Source organism: Rhagoletis zephyria, unplaced genomic scaffold (assembly GCF_001687245.7).
Source record: "Rhagoletis zephyria isolate East Lansing unplaced genomic scaffold, Rhagoletis_zephyria_1.1 Rzeph_scaffold_00289, whole genome shotgun sequence".
NCBI lineage: Eukaryota > Metazoa > Arthropoda > Insecta > Diptera > Tephritidae > Rhagoletis > Rhagoletis zephyria.
Window position 1 is genome coordinate 316,834 of NW_016157373.1, and position 17,300 is coordinate 334,133.

A 17,300-nucleotide genomic window follows, 5' to 3' on the forward strand; every position below is an offset into this window, starting at 1 on the left:
ATGAGCGAAAGGCCGGACATTGCCCGAGGCTTTGTAAAAGTAGTTAAAAAGGATGTGGTTGAATTTTGGGAATGCGTTGCAATTGCAAGAATTAAAGCGACACAATATCTAGTTGAATGAATGCCGTTAAAAAGAGGGAGCATACATTTATCATTTAAGCTAAATGGATCAGAACTGTCTCGTAGCAATCTCCTTTTTATATTAATGCAACAGTTGGCTGCAGCACGTTCTTTCTCCTGAGACAAAAGCGCACCGGCCACTGAATCCATTATATTTTACTTAATTAAGGAAAAGCCTTTTCAAACACGATACATTTTTTTTTTTTAATTTCACTGTTCACTTGCGATTATATTTATTTTGATTTGTTTGTGTCAAAGCAGCTGATTAAGAACTTCGAATTTCACTATTTTAGTTGGCTCACATCACATTCTTATTTTCAATCTCAAACAACTTTGAACCATTCCTTTTTTACTCTCAATTTTATATGATTTTAAAATGTTGGCAAACTTAAAAAAAAAAAAATCATGGCCGACGAATTGAGAGAACAGTTTAACTGTTTTTATCATGATTTAAAGTAACGAATACATTTGTACATTTGGGGTCTTCACAATTCGTTCCAAATAGTGTCTAAGGGAGCGTTCAGACAGAAAGCCGAGCGGCACCGAGCGAAGCATGGCGGAACAATGCGAAGCTGGTGGTGTTCTTACCAGTGATGGAAAAGTAGGCACAATAGTACAATTTTTGGCACTTTCATTCGCAGAGGCACTTTTGGCACAATTCGTATTATTTTGGCACAATCATAAAATGTAGAAATTTAGTATAAAATGCAAATATATAACAAAAAATCACATACCACATTATAGATTAAAAAAATACAAAAAGTGATCATTAAAAGCATTAAAAAATTTGGGGCCGTAGAAATATTTACAAACCGCTGAATTCTATTCTGAATACGCAGTTCGAAAAGTAAGTTTTTGCAACAACAAGCTTTATTCAGAATTTTTAGAAAGATTCCAAGGTTGCAGTCCATTAAATAAAAGTGCAAGTTTTTGCAATATCCCGATGATTTTTAATATTTTTTTAGTTAGTAAAGTTTTTGATGTATAACTTTCTTGTTGATGTAGTATACAAAAAAGTAGTATTGAAAAAAAATTTTCTACTGCGGAAAAAACGTCAAATTACCAGTATTCGACCCTAATTTAACTGTAATAAACGCTTTCGATCGAAAAACGAGTTACCTATTTTTTTTTCTGAGTTACGATTTCTTTTGAAATGTTCAGTGGCCCAAATTATGCAAAAAAAACTTCTTTTAAAAATGTAATTTTCATTTCATAAAATAGTGTTTTTATACGAGTAGTATTTAGTTCCTACAAACGATGTATTTCAATGTGTATACAACATGAAAATTTTGTACAAAATTCCTTAGGCGCCGTACGCCGCCGCCGCCGCGCCGATATTTTCGTAACTCGGCGGCGGCGCGTGAGAAATGACAAAAAACGGCGGTGGCGCACTATGGGCGATTTGGGGGAAACAATTTTCAAAATCAAATTGCGCCTCTCAGAGGTGAGATAAATCAACGATTCTTTTTTTTTGCGTAAAGGATTTTTATTGTAGAATAAGGGAAAATTACAAAGAAATGCGACTCTAAAGTTGCACAATTACAGGACTCATGGAAAGGACGAGAATTAAATAAAAAGATTGAAAAAATAAAAAAAAAAAACAAAAACAGCATGACTCGTAAATGAAATAGAACCAACGTGGAAGTATGAACTTTCAAATAAGACCAATATCAATACAATCTATGGGGCCATTCCAGTGTTATGCGTGTTATATTTGTTACGCTAAGGATTTTTTTGTTAATGTCATCAGATCTACACCGTTAATACGATTTTCAAAATGTATGTGCCAAATTAAAGGGCTTGACCTTTAGATGTGCAATAAGGTTTTATTTTTTTTTGAAAAGAGCTGCCACCTGTTAAAAAATTATATTCAAATTATTTTTATAAGGTTAATGAATTATGTACATATTACAATATGGGTATCAATCGAAATGGCTTTGAAAATGCTTTATTTTTAAACTACATGTAAGAGGGTTGCCACCTGTTTAAAAAGTTAAATTCAATTTCCGCGTTTAACCTTAACTGGTAGAATAATTAATAATAACACAATCAAATTGAATATAAAGTGATATGGTCAACAAATCGTAAATTAAAATTAACCTAGCTAACAATGATAATTATATAATAAGTTCTTCATCAGAATCATTGTTAGAGATGCTCTCGTTGTTGTTGTTGTTGTTGTAGCGGCTACAACAACCCCGCCCAGATCGGTTGGTATCTCAGTCGTTGTCGTCAAGTTCCACTAACGGCAACCCTAGGAAGCGTGCAGCTTCTGTGGGATCTGTCCACAGGGACAGGGCCGTTAGGGTAGTCGGGTTTTCCGGGCATGCGAAGAGATGGTTCGAGTCATGTGGGGTCTCTCCGCATGCCGGACATTCGTTCGGCACATCCTCATTCAGCCTACTCAAGTAGGAGTTTAACCTGCTGCAGTAGCCGGAGCGAAGTTGGGCAAGTGTAGTGCGTGTCTCCCGAGGCAGATGAAGCTCTGTCTCGTCAATGTCCGGGGGTGGTATGCCTAGAACGGCATTCACAGGTCGAGAGTCTACATAACTCGAGACTGAGTCCCTGTGAATGCCGTCCCACGACAGCCGGTTCTACGTACCGGAATGACTCGGGTTTCACCCGACCAAGGGCTGTTGTTTCGGCGATCTAACCCCGTTTAGGTCGGCGAAGTATCTCAGAAGTTGTCCGTCCATAGGGCAACATTCACTACGCATTCTCCTACTCAGGGCTGGCATCGAGTCAAACCCTGAGATGCTCTCGTCTTCTGTTTCACTTCCTTCTGCGTTAACAATCTGTCTATAAATGATACGGAAAAGAACGAATGACCACTTTATTTTTCATGAGCATGAAATGGTATTATAACTTTGGTCCGATGTTTGTAAGTACCAGAATAAGAAGAGATAGACCCATTAAAATGTATACTTAAATGATAAGAACGCCGAGCGGAGTCGATTTAGCCATGCCCGTCTGTCCGTCTGTCTGTCTGTCTGTCTGTCTATAACATATAGCTCCCATAATTATGACCGGCGTTTCGCTGGGTCACGTCTAGGAATCGAGATTTATATATATCTATCTTATAGGGGAAATTGTCACCTTTGGTGGTCTTTTTTTTGACATAACTCGAGAACCACTAGTCCGATTTTGCTCAAACAAATTTAAAAAAATTAAAAATTACAATTCCTTTAATCTGTTCATATAACGTTTTCCCAGCGAAACGCCGGGACACGTATAACTTCTTTTTTACTGATATAACTTTCCCCGGTAGTTTGAACCCTTCCCGATCACTGACCCCTACCATTTGTCTCACAGTGTTATTAACGAACGACTTATGTTTCATGTTGACCATGTTATATTCAATTTGATTGTGTTATTATTAATTATTCTACCAGTTAAGGTTACAACGCTGAAATTGAATTTAACTTTTTAAACAGGTGGCAACCCTCCTACATGTAGTTTAAAAATAAAGCATTTTCAAAGCCATTTCTTAAATAATTTGAATATAATTTTTTAACAGGTGGCAACTCTTTTAGAAAAAATTAAACCTTACTGCACATCTAAAGGTCAAGTTTTAATTTGGCATATACATTTTGAAAATCGAATTAACGGTGTAGATCTGATTTACATACATACATTAACAAAAAATCCTTAGCGTAACAAATATAACACGCATAACACTGGAATGGCCCCATAGATTGTATTGATATTGGTCTTATTTGAAAGTTTGTACTTCCACGTTGGTTCTATTTCATTTACGAGTCATGCTGTTTTTTTTTTTAATTTTTTTATTTAATTCTCGTCCTTTCCATGAGTCCTGTAATTGTGCAACCTTAGAGTCGCATTTCTTTGTAATTTTCCCTTATTCTACAATAAAAATCCTTTACACAACAAAAAGAATCGTTGATTTATCTCACCTCTGAGAGGCGCAATTTGATTTTGAAAATTTTTTCCCCTAAATCGCCCATAGTGCGGCGGCAGCGTGGCCCGGCGGCGTATACCTCTAACACATATTAGGGACACAACAAGTTCTGACCATTTATTTCTTCGTTATTTATTTATAACTATATACCTATATATAAACCTTTTTAACATACTTTGTCAAAAATTCTCAAAATCGACGCAAGTTCCTAAATAAATGGTCAAAACGTATAAATAAATAGTATCCCTAATTATGTGGTCACTACCGTATACATACGTACATATCTTTTAACAATACAAATTTTTTGATAATCTATTTCAATCCACTTAGATGCATTTAAAAAGAAAGTTCGAAAATGAAATCAGGAAGGCAATTGAGCTCAGCCATCACCGCTTGCACCAAAAAATCTAAAAACATATCGGCTGGAAATGTATAATATTAGGATATTAGATTTAAGTACATATGTACGTTGGTGGCAAAAATAATAGAAACGCCTTATTTTGCTTAATTTTTGGCCACATTTCCTTTGTTTATTAATGTTTAATGTACTGTGCTTAGGGTAATGTATTAAGCTTCTAATTTGATGTAATGTACTTAGCTTCTAATTTTTTGGTGAATAATTAGTTCATAAGATTTTATGAAAATAAAAGAAAAAACAAGTATTACATGTGTCATTACTGATAGATTTCTATATCGTGGGAGACAGATCAGACTAGACAAATTTTTACATCAACTGTGAGTAATCAACAATGATATGAAAACATGACAGACTTGATGTGTCATGATTGATCGGTTATTACATCAAATTTGATTGCACATTACTGACTTATATTTCTATTGATCACTCATAATTGTCGAAGATTTACATCACTGATGATTAAAATTTGAATGCCGAACTCAAAGGGAGTAAGCAGTCTAGCAATATGCCAGAACGTATATGTTAGAAGGAGATGAAGCATCACACGTACACAATAGTTTCCATCAGATTTTTCACACTGCCCTTTAGAATTTGATAGAAACTTCGCTACAAGAATTGTGTGATGGAAACTAACACATTCTCATTTATCTTACTAACACATTTGCAAATTTTGCGTTGGTTAAAAAGAGACCATTAAATAAGGCCGTAAGTTAGAGGAAGACGGAAGATCACATGTACACAAATGTTTACATCACGTTTTTCATATTGCTCTTAAAAAGTTGATAGAGATACTTGATTGAGATCTCCATCACCAGTGAGTATCACATGATCAATCAAATGACTATCACTGTTCTTGTAGGGTTGAAGGTAGCCAGTGACTGAAATCTCTATCAGTCTTGCTACTCAAATGATTTGTCAAATGGCAGTCACTGTTCTTGCAGGGTATGAACTGGCACTTGCATGATGTGACACATGTCGCTATGTTTTATAGTTCAACATTTGCAGGCCTCTAATTCATATGGCTAGCTAAGGCAAAGAACATAGTGGCGCGGCAAAGAGAGCGACAAGACATTTTCTGATAATAGCGAAGAAAGATACAAGAAACGTTAAAACATAGTGGAGCAACCGTCAGCTCAGAAAGCAACGAAAACAAATTTTGTTGCTCTTTGCCGCTTTCTTCGCTTTTCGCTTCCCTATGTGCTGCTACATTGAAAAATAAAGGTTTGTTTTTGGCGCTATTATCGCGAAAATGTCTTGTCGCTCTCTTTGTCGCGTCACTATGTTCTTTGCCTAAGAGTGAAAAGTTGCTAAGTCAAATTGTAGAAATTTTACTGGAGAGAAAAACAACCTTTCTAAACATTTCCTTCAAGAGTTTTGCAAAAGGTTGCGTTGCAAATTAAAAGATTTAGAATTTTTTGTGAGCTTATCAAATTTTCTGTGCCTCTTTTGGACTTAGTAATTTTGCCTTAAATTGAATAGAAATGGGAAGAAATAAAACAAGCACGTTAGTTAATCCTTTTGGAGACATTGCGTTTTTTAATTTATCTTGCTTCCTATAGCCAAATATGAGTTTTTACAAAAAGTGCACGCAGATTAGAGGATAATGGGTCTTTCTTTGTAGGACTTTCTTTTCGTTGGCAACTAAACTGCCAACAATTTTTAACTATTAACAATGATAATTGGATTAAAAAATAAAAGTCCGGGAATAAAATTGTCACTGAATCGGGTTTCGATACAAGTACTTTCTTCCGATACCTACTCAGTACTCGGTTCAAAAGTATCGATACCAAAATTGCTTGGTATCGGACGAAAAGTATCGAGTATGTGCTCCGTGCAAGGGCTTTTCAAGACATCAAGAATACCCCTATTACATTGCTACGTTTAACACGCACTATAGTGGTAATGAGAGCAGCATCTTTACAGATGCAATGGCTCAAGGCAATCCGGTTTGGAGAGTAAATATAAAGGGGGAGCTTGGAACGTTTATTCGATGGTAATCTCGCTTGGTATATTGTGTATACTATTTCACTGAGTAAAATTACAGCTTTTTTCAAGCTATGAAATTTTTACTCTAAAAAGTTCGGCCGAGTTAGCCGAGTGTTCTGTTCGGTTTCGGCCAAACTTCAAGAAAATAGCCGAGTGTTCGGTTCGGTTTCAGTCAAAAATTCGAGTTCGGTCGGACACTAGTATAATATTTAATAAAAAAAAGTTGTGTAAAGATCCCTCCCGTCTCATGTCGCTTTTTCTTTATATCGATGTTTGCATCCCGCCGCCCACAAAAAAAAATTCATTTCGAAAATATATATTTTTTTTTATGCAGAGAAAAAGCCTTGGCTGCAACTGGTAACAGAGGAGTTCAAATCGCTTCCGATTGGTTGCTTGCTCACGTAAATGATTCTACATTAGACGAAAGTAATCCCCGTGAATACATTTTGTATGCGTGCCCGACCGGACCTTTTCTACAACAGCTGGAAGAATTTTGGAATAAGTCGCGCATAGTGTGCGGTTGGAACGGTGCTCACAACTACGTACCACATATCACATTGGTTTCATTTTTCAAGGTAAATTATCTTTACTAGTTCTTATTATTTTAAATATTTTTGGCAGCAGCTGATTTATACTGGTTCGTCTAATTGCACAAGGAAAAAAATCTATCCCGAACCGCTCCTATTTTTTTCTTATGCAATAATATTTTTTTTCTCTTTGACAATGATGATTCAAGTCGTTTTGTTTTTGTATCATTTGTAGGCATTGAACCAATGATAACAAACAACATGCTTTGTTGTAAACCAAAATATTAACTGTATTTGTCAATGTTTTTGTGGCTTATCAACATTTTATATTTAATATTAACATTTACTTTTAAAAAGACCCAAGGCGAATTCATACAAGGTGATAGCGGCAACACAAAACAAAAAACTACACTAACAAATTATACCTGCGATGACAATCAGAACAAAAACAAATGTACAACCAAAACATCATTTTGAAAATCAGCACAATTCGTCTTGAAATCAGCAGCTCCGGTACCACCACCTTGTATGAATTGGCCATGAAAACGACCCTGTCAGCAATTAGAAGATAATTGTGTCGCCTATCGCCACGACACCAAAAAAAAAACAAAACACTTCTATCTTCTTAACAAGTTCTCGAACGATTTCTACTGTTTTTGAAGTTTTGAAGATTAACAAAATAAATTTCGAAAATTCGTTCAAGTACAATATTATTTTTATCAAAGCGAATTCAAACAAGGCAGCGGCAGCACAAAAATAAAAAACTACACTAACAAATTATACGCACGATGTCAATCAGAACAAAAAAATTTGTTGTAAATAAAACAAACATAATTTTGACAATCAGCAAAATCATCTGCTCCAGTAGCACCACCTAGTAGAATTGGCCTTGATTTTTATTTTTCAATTTAATAGGTATTTTCAATTAATGTGCAAATAATAAAAATACGCTCTTGTTTATACCAACACATAAAGCGCTTTGACCCAGTTCGCTGTGATTCAAAACGGAAGCATAAACCAAATTTCCATTCAAGATAGTGTCTCATTTGACTCGAAGTGAAAAAATGCTGATTTTCTTTATACATCACCTTTTAAGGCCTGTATGCAGCTCTCAAGAAAAGCAAAAACTCCATACAGAATGACGTACAAGAAATGGCTAAGAAATTTTCTTGAGTCAAATTTCCTTAAGGCAGTACGCAGTTCTTAACAAATTTACCACGCTTTCTACTACGGTTTTCTAAAGTTTTTTGTGAAAAAAGAGCACAAGGCAACCCAGGTTTGCAACGGAAACATATGCCCGTTCCATTATTTCTTGATGAAAGAGTGAGGCAACAGGCTATGAGGTATCAAAAATGTCAAAATTCCTTGAACACACACGCGAAATAATGGCAATTTTTTCTTGACCGTTTTCTTGAGAGCTGCAAACAGGGTTTAAAATTTGAATTATTATTATAACAAATTTGAATTCTTGTTCGCTTCCATTTCGGTCCCACTTGCAAATTAATTATTTAAGAAATATTGCATAAAAATAACTACGCTAACAAATTATACGCACGATGAACAAAAAAAAAGTTACAACAAACATAATTTTGACAATCAGGAAAATCATCTGCTCCAGTAGCACCACCTATTTAGTAGAATTGGCCTTGATTTTTATTTTTTCAATTTGTTAGATTTTTTCAATTAATGGTCAAATAATAAAAATACGCTATTTTGCTATATATTTTCAGAACTGCTAAATAAAATGTTTAGCTGAAATTTCGTTAGCGTTGCAAATGTCACGTATTTGCCGGACGTCCCGTATTTTGCATTAAATTTGAAATGTTCCGCCGGGACAAGATTTTTCCTGAATTTTCGACAATTTCATTATTCATTTCAACCTGTAAACTTCTACTCAACATGGTCATGCTTTAAAGCGGTTATTGTTAGTAGGTTATTAGCAGGGAACGGATTTTTAGGGCCTAAAAACTTATAAAAAAAGGCAAAATAAAATAAAGAAATAGGCTAGAAAAGGCACAATATAATAGGGAAATAGGCGGGAAAGGCACTAGAAATCGCAAAAAAGGCAAAAGAAGGCTCTAAAAAAGACAAGGCCCGAAAAATATAGTGGTCGAAATAATTATAGCCGCCCCACATTTGGACAAGTTTTAACATATTATTTTTGTTGTTATTTAATTTTGGTTATTTTTTTATAAAAATATAGTACATTCTTTAACAAAACTCGTGTAAATCCTAGTTTCAAACTTTGTGCAATATTAAAAAAAAAAAAAATCAAACTTTCGTAAAAATTTCTAACCTTTTGAATTAGATTTCCTAGAAAAAATCTGAGTATGCAGTTTTGTAGCCTATTGAATTCTAGTAAAACAAAGTACAAGTTTCAAATGGCTAAAAATTACGTTTTTTTTTTTTTAATTTTTTTTTTGTCCAGAATGTTTTGGCTTTCTTCCATATAAAAATAAATTGTGTATCCATTATATGAAGGCAAATGGGACCAAAAAAAATCTAAAAAATCATCCGTAATTTTTAGCTATTTGAAACTTGTACTTTGCTCTACTATAATTCAATGGACTACAAAACTGCATACTCAGAGTCTTTCTAGGAAATTTGATTAAAAAGGTTCAACATGTTTTGACTATTTTTCTTTTGTTTGTTTAAGGTTTATTAATTTTTTACAAAAGTATAGTTCATTGTCTAAAATACCATATAATCCCAGTTTCAAACTTTGTGCAAAAATTAAAAAAATATTGCAACGTTTCACATAAATTGCAAACTTTTCATTTAGAATCTCCAGAAAAAAAAATTTTAAATTTTAGTACATGTAATAAAGTGGAAATTTTAAGTTACTAAAAACAGCCTTGACAATGCAAAGCAGTTCCTTCCTTATAAAGATTTTTTGCGAACCTACTTTGAGAGATTTCTCCAACGTTGCGGAGTGCTGCCAGCTTTTTTTTTTACTACAATACGATTTAGTGAACAAAGGTGGTGCGTTCTACAAACTGCTATTTGGGTTTAGCCTATTCTCAAGTAAATGTAAACAACGCCTCAGAGACTTTAAATGCACTAAAATTCACTAATACTTCCAATATTTATTAATTATTTTTATAAATCATATATTTTGTATTTGAAGGCAATTGAAACACGTTTACTGTCGAACAATTGAATATTAAGAAGATTTACTCTTTGACAGTTTATTTTTATTTTATCCTCCCATTCGGCTTTGTTTGCTTTTAAAACTGTTAAAATGTTTAAATCCCATCGCCGCTGGGAACGCGAAATCTTGTAATCTCTCATTCTTGTTATCATACTGTGTTTAGTGTTGCTCCCAAAATTAAAAAAACATAAAAAAATATGTCGAGCAAAAATTAAACTACTTCAAAACGCAAATATGTGGTAGCCTTCAGAGCTTGTATGGTAGTTGCTCAAAAAAGTGGTAGTTAGTTCTACCACAATGTGGTATAAGTCCGATCACTGATAGCAACACTTTTTTGCCTTTTAAAGCTTGTAGCAACAGCAAATTTTTCTAAACTGGTTGCTTTGACTGACTGTGTAAGCAAAAACAAACAGCTCTATAAGCTGAAGCAAATGAGATCATTTTTCTTTTTCGCTTTTGCTGTCTGCTTTTGCTAATTTATTTGTGTTAGTCGTAGTTAAGCAACTGCGAATGCATTGAAAATAGTCAAGCAATTTCAAACCCTGACCAGAAGCAGCAACAAAATACACGCAAATGTTGTTTTTGCCTATGGCTTGATCGTTACAGTTCAGAACTTTTCTTTCATGTGCTTGTTGTTGTGTTTTTCTCTCTTGGAGGGCAACTGAGAAAAGTTCTGAACGCTTTTTAGTTGTGAACTCAACTTCAACTTTAGTTCAGAACTGGAACGATGAATCCGCTTTAAGATGTCATGATAGGCACAACTTAAAAATCTATTCTAAACTTAAAACTTTATTTTAACAAGAATGAGTTTTAATTTACGACTATGAATATGGGCCTTTGAGTTCATAANATCTTCAGAACTTTTCTTTCATGTGCTTGTTGTTGTGTTTTTCTCTCTTGGAGGGCAACTGAGAAAAGTTCTGAACGCTTTTTAGTTGTGAACTCAACTTCAACTTTAGTTCAGAACTGGAACGATGAATCCGCTTTAAGATGTCATGATAGGCACAACTTAAAAATCTATTCTAAACTTAAAACTTTATTTTAACAAGAATGAGTTTTAATTTACGACTATGAATATGGGCCTTTGAGTTCATAAGTTCGTAGCAAATCGGTTCAGTGATCGCCTATTCACGAAAATTGAACTACGATAGGTTCGGCGATAGTGCAGATGACTACACTTCTGGTTAAAAATAGCGGGTACCTTACCAGACAGNGGAATGAGTTTTAATTTACGACTATGAATATGGGCCTTTGAGTTCATAAGTTCGCAGCAAATCGGTTCAGTGATCGCCTATTCACGAAAATTGAACTACGATAGGTTCGGCGATATTGCAGATGACTACACTTCTGGTTAAAAATAGCGGGTACCTTACCAGACAGAGAACCAAAAATTAAAAGCACCTCATATAAATTGGCAGACTCGAAGCAATTGAGCTTTAAACTTTCGTTCTCGTATGTAAAATACAGTAAAGAGCGTTTACTATTTCTTGAATTACACCGGAGGAAAAAAGTATCTTAATTTAATTTAAACATTTTTTTCCAAAGAAATCTGAAGACACTGTGTCAGGGGTCGGCAACCTGTGGTTCGTTCGGTGTGAAGTTGCGATTCTTCAGTTCCATACGCAAAAATTAGTTTTACTATCGAAACTCTCAAAAACGTGCTATCGATCCTCGAATGAGTGCCATGTGAGTGAATGAAGCTTTATACACGTTCTGAAAAATACTCGCAAATAAATACGGACGCTTCACAAAAGTTGAAGGTATCGAAAATCCTGTCCAAAAATATCGTCCTTTCTCTTCTAGAATTTTTTAATTGTGATTTATAGTGATGTACATATTTTCTTTTCTTGTGAACCTTTCCATCATCAGTGACAATAATCTGACCGGTCAAATGATAGTCACTGAAAAAAATTCTTATTCTACCAGCATTGTCAATCATATGACAGGTAAAATGATTGTCACTATTCTATCCGACTCGACTGGCATATACATTTTTGCATATGGGTTAGTTTTATTTGTGAATGTGTTGGAGTTTTAGTCATTCGCGTCTTAGAGGGATTTTAGTAAAGCATTTTTTTCCTCAAAAACTTTGCTCAAATTTTTGTATACAATTTTTGTATATGAAATGTAATGCGAATGCGCTGCCGCTTCTAACATGCACTTTATTGTATTGAAATTGAATGAGCTATAAAACTGCAGGTGAAAAAAAATTGTATGCTGGTACTTAGCGGATAAGTCGACACCAAATCGACTATTCTACGACTAAATACTCGTACGACTCTGAATATTCGCAACGTTTTTTATAAATAAGTGAAGAAGTTCAGGGCGTCGTTTAAAATATTTAAAATCAGTTTCGTCCATTACCGAACGACATAAATAGTTCAATTTTAGTGTCGTGTAGTTAATTTTAGTTAGAGCAAATATATATAACTATTTAATTATTTGAATTTTTAATAACTATTCTCGTTGCTTTCTTTTTGTGTTTAAAGGCTCCGGATGAGAGTTCACTGCAATTATCCAAAGCTCTAAAACAGGTTGTTGACATGAGTGGGGCCCTTCTAGATCGACCCCTAAAGTTGGAGCCTTATATGAGTCAGAATTTTATGGGTTTCTTTGTAGCGGAAGAGGACGCCAACTATTTAAAACGACTATCCCTGCAATACGTTAAGGAGGTGTCCAATTCAAGTATGACACTGTTCTTGTAAATGATTTTTGGTAATTTTTGTACATATATCATGTAAAGAATGCTAACTTTTCTTGTGTAAAAATATTTGAACCAGATGGTGTGGTGCATATACATATGTACATATATTTTTTGGTAAATGTAATGGACAATTTTTGGTGCTCTTTTCTACCCTTTTTTTAAATGCTTTCACTGGAATATGATATGTAACGCTTGAATTTTAAACAAATTCTACGATGTCTTTATGGCCGATGAAATAATTTGTTAACAGTCATAAGCGACACGTATGAGCAGCTCGATGCAATAGTCGCTTGCTTCCCATGGTGCGGTGCTGTTTCATCCGGTACACGTTGTATACCTCGTAGTAGTCGATGTAAGAAGAATAACATTTATTTTAGAATACAATTTGAATAGTTTCTTTATCGAACTTTGCATGCTGTTAAGATGATATAGATATACATATGAGCCGTTTATTTTGAAAGTGGCATAAGTCGCCTTTTCAAAAAAATTAATTAATGATAACACCAATTAGAATTTAACGGTATCTGCAAATTGAAAAAAAAATCATAGAAATGTTTAGAGCTACTGAGGTTCTGTTCGAGAGAAGTTTTACTAATCAGCGGAATAACGAAAATGTTTATTTTGAAAGTGGCATGTCACTCAAAAAAATCAAGTTAATCATAACATGAATTACACCGAGCAAAAGTCAATTTTGCACACAAAAAATTATACTCCAAAACAAGGAGCAAAATATAGTAGTTTCTTTCTCTGGAGTTAGGATTTTTTTAAGGACTTTGAAAACTGAGAGGTTTGATTAGTTCCAAAAATTATTTAAAAAATTCATCGTTATATAGAATATCTGTATGGGTACCAAATAAAAGATGAAATTCTGTAGAATTGAAAAATATTAAATTTTTTGGTGCATAAGGACGAATAGGTATTGGTAATAGGTAAAGTGTCGTTGCAAATTTGCAGTATTTGCTTTTGAAAAAATTATAGGTTAAGAATAAATATACACACGACCATATCCTCGAATTTCGTCCTTCTACTTTAATAGCATAAAAAATAAAAATATTTAAAAGAACATTTTCTTTAAAATTTTTTGTTACTCATACGCCGTGTACATTCGTTCGGTTTTAACTTTAAATGGTAGATTCAATATGGAGCCGAAATTTTGAATATTTGAAATCCGATGTAAAGTTTTTTAGCGAATCTAAATGACTTAAATTTTTTTTTGCCGCCATATTGGGTCCACCATTTAATCAGCGATCCCAAAAACATTAAAATTTATCATGGCCCAACATTTTTGTATCACTTTTGTAATAATTCAGCCGATTTCGCACGAAATTTCGTCAAATTACAAAAAAAAAGCAATTTATGTATTATTTAAATATTGGAGATCTTTCTGTTTGTTTTATCTTTAAAAGTAATCACTCAGAAAAAAGCCGTAAAACAAGAAAAAGTATACTTATTTTAGAGTTACTGNGCCGCCATATTGGGTCCACCATTTAATCAGCGATCCCAAAAACATTAAAATTTATCATGGCCCAACATTTTTGTATCACTTTTGTAAAAAGATTAATAAATATATTTGCTTATATGCGAATTCAGCCGATTTCGCACGAAATTTCGTCAAATTACAAAAAAAAAACAATTTATGTATTATTTATATATTGGAGATCTTTCTGTTTGTTTTATCTTTAAAAGTAATCACTCAGAAAAAAGCCGTAAAACAAGAAAAAGTATACTTATTTTAGAGTTACTGTTTTTTCCTTATTACGAAAAATTTACTCAATTTGAGAAGTTTTTCCTTAATTCAGGTTCNTGTTTTATCTTTAAAAGTAATCACCCAGAAAAAAGCCGTAAAACAAGAAAAAGTATACTTATTTTAGAGTTACTGTTTTTTCCTTATTACGAAAAATTTACTCAATTTGAGAAGTTTTTCCTTAATTCAGGTTCATGCTAAAAATAGGGCATCATTAATTTGAGGAAGTAAATTTACTCGAATAAGTAATAATATCCTTAAATAATTTTGAATTTTGTCAGTGCTGTTAAGACACAGTTAATTGCTTTCCTGGCAAATGTCGGCTGTGGCGTCGCGTGAAGACTACTGCTTCTGTTTCTGAGATCGCAGGTTCGAGTCCGGTTGGAGGTGGTTAGAGTAAGGTAAGTCAATTATTTCAATTTAAATATAAATTACAAATTGTAAAATTAATTTCATATATGGAAAATCCTAAATATTCAAATACCATAAAAAATAAATTAGATACACTTTAAAAAATTACAATTAAAAATATTATCTGTTTTTTGTTTATTTATGGCCTTATAACAATTATATTCAACATAAATATAAAATAAAATAAAAAAAATAGAAAATCCTGCTCTGGGACTCGAACCTTGCATCCCTCGACTAGCACTTCAGAGCTTTGCTCTGTCGGCCATTGCCACTGTATGAGCGCCACGAGCAAAATTACATACTTATTCCTTTCACGGGGGATGAAATGGCAAGTAAATTTTTCCCAAAAGCTAGGGGAAATGTGTATTCCTTAAACTGACCCAGCTAGCAAAAAACCCAAAAACCGATCCGAAAAAGGACAAAAAATTGGATGAAGTGCGGAGTTTTGTCCGTTTACTGATTCCATTTTCGTATACTTTGACGATCCGTTTTCCCACTAAAGTGTGCGGCAGAAACGTATGAACAGGCAACAGTATGTGAAACGGATACGTTTCCGGCTGTCTTTTCTGAAATTTGTCTGTTTGAATTTTTCGTTCAATGCGCTTTCCTTCTGCACCTCACAGATACATTTTCAGGGTTCAAAAGAAATAAAATAAAATTATCAGGCGTCTGACGGAATTCGGTACCTTCTGCAAGTTAACAAATAGAGGCACACTCCTCTGCACGCCCAGCCACTACCAACTAAGCATTCATGCTTTAAAATGTTTACCCAGCCAGCAGAGAAACGTACTTTTTGCCGAAAGTGCAGTTTTCGTACATTTTTCGTTTCCGGAAATGTTCAGAAAACGATTTTCATATTTGTTAATTTTTCGTATCCGAAAAATGTCATCATCTTATTTCAAAACAATAATTTTAAAATATTTGTTCAAACTGAGCATTTGAAAACATGTATACATATTCGCCAGTAACTGAGTGTGCAGAGAAGTGTGCTACTATTTGTTAGCTTTCAGGATGTCCCAGGTTCGAATTCCGTCAGAAGCAACACATTAAAATTAGTTATTCAAATTGAAATAATTGCTGAATCTTAAATTTGTTTTTTGTTTGGTTTCCTGTAACTATGAAAAAGTTTCTGTGAAGTTCATAATGAAATCGTTTTCAACGAAAAATTGTATCAGACAAATTTCAGGAAAACAGCCGAAAGCGCATCCGCTTTACAACCATTTTCGATAGTTTTCTGCACATACGTTTCGGATGAACACTTCAGTGGGAGAATTGATCTGAAAAACGCCCGAAAACGGAATCGGAAAACGGATGAAACATCAGGTTTTTATACGAAATTGTTTCCATTTTCGGATACGTTTCCGGATATTTTGCTGGCTGGGTAGCTTTAGAAAATAAAATACAATTATTGCTTTAAAATGACATCACCTTTTGCGAACGATTCGAACGTTTTCCGGATACGAAAATTGATGATAACTGTAGGAGTTTTTCTATTCGTTTTCGGATACGGAAAATTGAACTAAACTGCACTGTCGGAAAAATTTACGTTTCTTTGTTGGCTGGGGAGTCAAATCGTATACTCGTATTAAGGCAGCCAAGTCATTGGAACCATTTCAAGGCAATATTTTCTTAGAATAATATACTTTTTTCCTAGCATCAAGGAANTTGGCTGGGGAGTCAAATCGTATACTCGTATTAAGGCAGCCAAGTCATTGGAACCATTTCAAGGCAATATTTTCTTAGAATAATATACTTTTTTCCTAGCATCAAGGAATGTTTTTTCTGAGTGATTCATCTACACATGTATTCATAATTGTGCATTTACATGGTATGAATCTGTTCATAAGCCGTATGAACTTTCCTATAAAACAAGCACCAACTCTATGAAGAAATTAATGAAAGCGATAGACATACATATACTTAACAATTTTGACTTATATAATTGGCAATAATTTTTTGTAAACAACAAATAAAAAGAGTTTTATTTTGTGCTAGCTTCGAAACCAGAAGCTTATTTTTTTTTTGTTAAATGTGCAATAAAGCCTTGTGGATTGCTATTTTTTTTACAACGCTTTTATCAACTTGCAATGTTGTGTGTCCAGAAACTTTCAATGTTGTAGATCCAGAAACTTTCAATGTTGTGTGTCCGACACCATAAAACCTTTGCTTTGAAAAGTTCAAAAAAAAAAAGCATAGTGCATAGGGCGACATCTGTAGTGAATAGGGCGAGGGCACCAATTAATTTTATTTAAAGAAATGGCGTGTCGTCTATTTCCGCTGTAGCAAACGTAGTACATAGGGCGACATCTAGATGTCATCTA

At 34.0% G+C, this 17,300-nt stretch overlaps 1 protein-coding gene across 3 annotated transcripts in view; it reads left to right on the forward strand.

Annotated features, from left to right (window-relative positions):
• The window catches only part of LOC108358739 (protein UBASH3A homolog), a 20,776-nt gene extending 7,130 nt beyond the window's left edge, over positions 1-13,646 (forward strand). Inside the window, exons 2-4 of one of the 3 annotated variants that reach the window (XM_017610211.1) lie at positions 6,777-7,017; positions 12,610-12,805; positions 13,075-13,645. In XM_017610211.1, coding sequence (XP_017465700.1) covers positions 6,777-7,017; positions 12,610-12,805; positions 13,075-13,217 — 580 coding nt within the window. In that variant the 3' untranslated portion in view covers positions 13,218-13,645. Of the gene's footprint in view, positions 1-6,776; positions 7,018-12,609; positions 12,836-12,900 lie in introns of all 3 variants that reach the window. The other 2 variants (XM_017610213.1, XM_017610212.1) reach the window with 2 other exon arrangements.
• The last annotated feature ends 3,654 nt before the right edge of the window (positions 13,647-17,300 follow it).